Here is a 4,860-nt window from a genome sequence, read left to right as displayed (position 1 = left end):
TAACTTAATTTATTTCATACTTTTTAATATTGATAGTTAATTAATGACTAGAAACAATAAATTATAATGGTTTTGTAGCATTTCTCTTGTAACCTAGAGTGATTAGTGAGGGTGTAATTAGTAATTAATTATGTTGTAAAAAAAAAGAAAAAAAGAAAAAAAGAGAATGAAATTGGCAACTACTAGTCGCAAATTAATTTTATTATGGAGGCAACGTTAGTGTAGGACGCGGATATAGAGAGCAGGGGAGCTTTACCAAGCTATGGTGTCAGGAAGACAGTAATCGGACCCTGCGAGTTGCTGAAGGGAACTCGAACCCTCCGATTTCCTGTAAATTAAAAAAAAAATTATCATGCACAAGTCGGACCCAGCGACTAGTATATCCAAATTTAAACAAAAAACCAACAAAAAAAATGGACCATCCATTTTACTCAGAAGATATCGCACGGTCCGATTTTTTCTATATAAATATTGTATGCTACAAGCAAAACAGACCCTCCGATTTGTTTACAAATTTTTCAAAATAAAGAATTCGAAGGGTCCGATTTCTTCTTATCAAATCTGAGCTAAAAGCTATCCCACAATTCTATGTAACACCCCATCTTTCATAGCCCAGCACAACACCTGCCCCTCCTCCATAACCAAAAAAATTAGCCACTACTAGTGAGTAGTGAAGTGGCTACTGCAAGAGAACAAAGATTCCCACTCTACTCTCTTCTTTTCTCAGCTCAAAAAGCCAAAACTATTAAAATAATAACCAATAAATAAAAAAAAATAAAATCCTTTTGTTTTTTTTAATTATTATTTTCCGTCAATTTTAATGTGAAAAACACGAAGAAGAAGAAGGTTCCTTTTCAATGGCGGGTCGAAGAGACGCGTTGCTGAGCAAAGACAAAGCCCACTCCTCCCTCTTCTTCAGATCTCCGATCGCCGCCGCCGTCCTCGTCGGCGTTATCGTCGGCTGCGTCTTCGCATTCCTCTTTCCCCATGGCCTCTTCTTCGGTCCTCATCATCGCAAACTCAAAACTCGAATTTCACATCCTCAGGTTGCTTTTTCTTTTCTTTTTTCTTTTTTCTCTCTCTGTTTTTTATTTAAATTATAATCTACTATAATTGATTAGAACTTGCACTTGAACTTTGATTTGTCTGTGATCACTGGTTCCTTCAACCTCAAGTATATTTTTTCTCTAGCTTCAATATTTGAGCAGCAAAAACTAAAATTTTGTAAATTTAGGGTTTGGTTTGGTTCATTTCAAATCACTGTAAGGTTTTGAATTCAGAATGAGCTGAATGAAATTGGCACTGTGTTGATGTATTGTTACTAATTTACTATTAGTATTTAATTTCTTAGGGGATAATTTTTTCGGAAACTGAATATTGGAGGCTAACATTGTGGTTCATTTATTATTATTGTATTTTTTTATGATGTATTTTGATCATTATCAGTGTTGATCTATTGCACTTGGCACTTAAAATTCAAATGCTATGATTCTGTGTTGTTTGATTTAGCATAGTACTTTAATGTCTGATGATGGCTCTTGCTTTTGCTATTCGTTTGTAAGATGGTTTCATCTGTCGCGTGTGTATTGCCGGAACAAGTTAATGCGCTGAAAACCGATATTCTGGCAGCGAGGGAGAAGAATTCTGAGCTCAAGAAACAGGTCAGGAGTCTAATGGAGAAGCTGCGGATGGCGGAGCAAGGAAAGGGTCATGCACTGGAGCAGGTTGTTGTGCTGGGTGAGAAGCACAAGGCTGGGCCTTTTGGCACTGTCAAGGGTCTCAGGACTAATCCAACCGTGGCTCCGGACGAATCCGTGAATCCAAGATTGGCAAAGATCTTGAAGGATGTTGCTATTTATAAAGAACTTATAGTTTGCCTTGCAACCTACAATGTGAAGGAAATGTTGGAGCTCTGGTTTACCAACATCAAGAAGGTTGGCATACCTAATTACTTAGTAGTTGCCTTAGACAGCGAAACCGAAGAATTCTGCAAATTGAATGATGTTCCGGTATATAGAAGAGATCCGGATAAATATGTTGATTCAGTCGCCAAGGCTGGTAATAACCATGCTGTCTCTGGATTGAAATTTCGTATTCTAAGAGAATTTTTGCAGCTGGGTTATGGTGTTATTCTCTCGGATGTTGATATTGTATACTTGCAGAACCCATTTGATCATCTTTATAGAGATTCAGATGTGGAATCAATGTCTGATGGCCACAATAACATGACAGCCTACGGTTATAATGATGTCTTCGATGAACCTTCAATGGGTTGGGCGAGGTATGCTCATACGATGAGAATATGGGTTTACAACTCTGGTTTCTTTTACATAAGGCCTACTATTCCATCAATCGAGCTCCTAGATCGTGTCGCTACCCGGCTTTCCCTGGATCCAAAAGCATGGGACCAGGCCGTTTTCAACGAAGAGCTCTTTTTCCCTTCGCATCCTGGTTATGATGGAGTTTATGCAGCCAAGAGAACAATGGATATGTACCTTTTTATGAACAGCAAGGTTCTGTTCAAGACAGTTAGGAAAAGCAATCCACTTAAGAAGTTGAAGCCGGTGATTGTACATATTAACTACCATCCTGATAAATTCGAAAGAATGAAGGCAGTGGTTGATTTCTATGTCAATGGAAAACAAGATGCGCTGGATAATTTCCCAGATGGTTCTGAGTGGTAAAAAATATGGGGAGGGTAGTGATACAGTTACACATAGGGAATCATTTTACTTCACCTACCAAGATCAGTTTTATCTCCATGAGTGCTTTGGTTTCAGTTTTACTCATTGGAATGTTAATTCAATAGATTTATTCTAGTCTATACACTTGGGTGGTTCCCATTAAGGAGAGAAACTAACTGTTTGTAAGAATGCTTTTGGGGTATGAAATAGAATGGGAGATGATGACTTAGCTAGGTAGTAGTATGCAGAAAAGGACAAAAGCTGAACACTTGTTGTTTTCATGTGAAGTTAATAATTAACAAGCCATAGATAATTTAGTCAAATTTGTCAAATCATTTAATAATTTTTAAATATCAATTTCATATGAAGATAATTACAGTGAGTTTTCATTTGCAAAAAAACTTCAAGTGAAAAGTTAACGTCAATTTAACTAGTGATTTTGTTGGCTATTAACTTATAAATACTCTAATGTTTATGGTTAGAGAATTAAAAAAAATTATTATAACCACAAAAAATAACTATTATATTTTTTTAAATAATTATTTACACTATGAACAAAAAAAATAACTAATTTTATTAAGATAATATTACGTAACAAAACTTTTTTATCATGTGAATGAAAATTAAATCTATTTTAGAATATGTTCACCAAAATTAATTTTATTGTAGAGCCAATGTTTTTTAGAAGGAAAAAAAGGAAGAGAATTTTAATACAAATTTAATGCGTGTTTCAAGAATATCCACAATCTAAATGATGCTTTTATCGGTTATTTGTATAACAAGTTTATTGCTATATTAATCCTTGCACTCTTAAAAATATCACTATCCGAATTGAATTTGATGTCTCCTAAATTAATTATGAATGTTATGTTTCAGAAGCATAAGCTGCAAACTCTGTTCCGCATGACATGCACCTGGTTTTCTGAGGAAAGAAAAAAAAACAGAATTATTCATTACTCATTCTATAAGAAAAGCAATAATTAACACGAATTCAATATAATTCTTTATTTTCGTCCATTGGGGTTATTTTATTTCTTTACTCTAGTGTTTCAAAAAAAAAAAAAAGATAGAATTAATTACTTAATCCCTTACATTATGATTGTCTAGACATTTTCTTGTATTTTTCCGAGAGCAATAATGCGAGTATTGGCTATGAGCACATTTAAGTTGGTGTTTATTTTAGATACTTAATAAATTTATAAGAATGAAGTAAAAGTGAATTAAGAAATATGATATAGTCAATGTAAAATTCAATTTAAATTGGATAGAAGAGCCAATATAAAATTGATCTGTGTACTTGCATAGTTGCATTGTGAAGGACTCCAACGGGAACCAAAAAAAAACAAAAAAATTATATAACTGGCTAAGACTATAAGTACCATAATAATAACCACATAAATTATACCATTTATTATTGTGTAAAGTATGTGCATGAAGATGTCTTATATATACAAAATTAATTAAAATTTGGTACATCTTCTAGAAAATCCAATTTCCAGTTTGCTCATATAATTACATGTTTGTGGGTCATAATAAATGCAAGTTATTTGTTTATATTTATTTATTGCCAACCCTTTTGCTACTTTTTGGTTCCACACTCCATCTTGGATCAATGCCAAACCCTCCTCCAACTGTCAAACAACAATAAAATAAAATAAAATAAAAATCAATTTAATATCATGTTCTTCATCTTGACTTGTATACAATTTATTCAGGAATCTTACCCTAAAATTACTGGCCAACTATCTTATTTATTGAGCCAGATTGTGAAATCCATATACAAGTCTTTGTTTAATTATTGACTAAAATTTATCTCTTAAAATTTCAAAATGTGCAATTTATTTTGCTACTTAAAAGTTTCGAATAGTATATAGAAATTTTTTCTACTAACTTCCATTTTTTTTTCTAAATCTATTATTATATTCAAATAGTATATTCTTTGTTTAATTTTACTGTTTTGAAACTAGGGTAAAAAAAATCGATCTATCAGGAGTCTGCAATCTAATTTGTGTGTTGACTTGATCTGATAAAAAATAAATTCAAACTCAAACTACATTAAAAACTTAAATTCTTTAACAGGTCAGACTCAAGCTTATAAAATAGTCAGATAAATCTATTAGGTTAATCTAGACCTTTAATAAAAATCTAAATATATAGTTTTATTATAAAAGAATAA

General features: G+C 32.7%; 1 protein-coding gene across 1 annotated transcript; it reads left to right on the top strand.

Annotated features, from left to right (window-relative positions):
• Positions 678-2,997, top strand: LOC107605735 (arabinosyltransferase RRA3). The gene is made up of 2 exons (XM_016307705.2): positions 678-1,046; positions 1,563-2,997. The coding sequence occupies exons 1-2, from the start codon at positions 858-860 to the stop codon at positions 2,682-2,684; spliced, it is 1,311 nt and encodes a 436-aa protein (XP_016163191.1). The 5' UTR covers positions 678-857; the 3' UTR covers positions 2,685-2,997.

The sequence above is a fragment of the Arachis ipaensis genome, chromosome B06 (assembly GCF_000816755.2).
Source record: "Arachis ipaensis cultivar K30076 chromosome B06, Araip1.1, whole genome shotgun sequence".
Lineage (NCBI taxonomy): Eukaryota > Viridiplantae > Streptophyta > Magnoliopsida > Fabales > Fabaceae > Arachis > Arachis ipaensis.
Note: the sequence above shows the minus strand (reverse complement) of the source record. Positions and strands in the feature narration are given on the sequence as shown.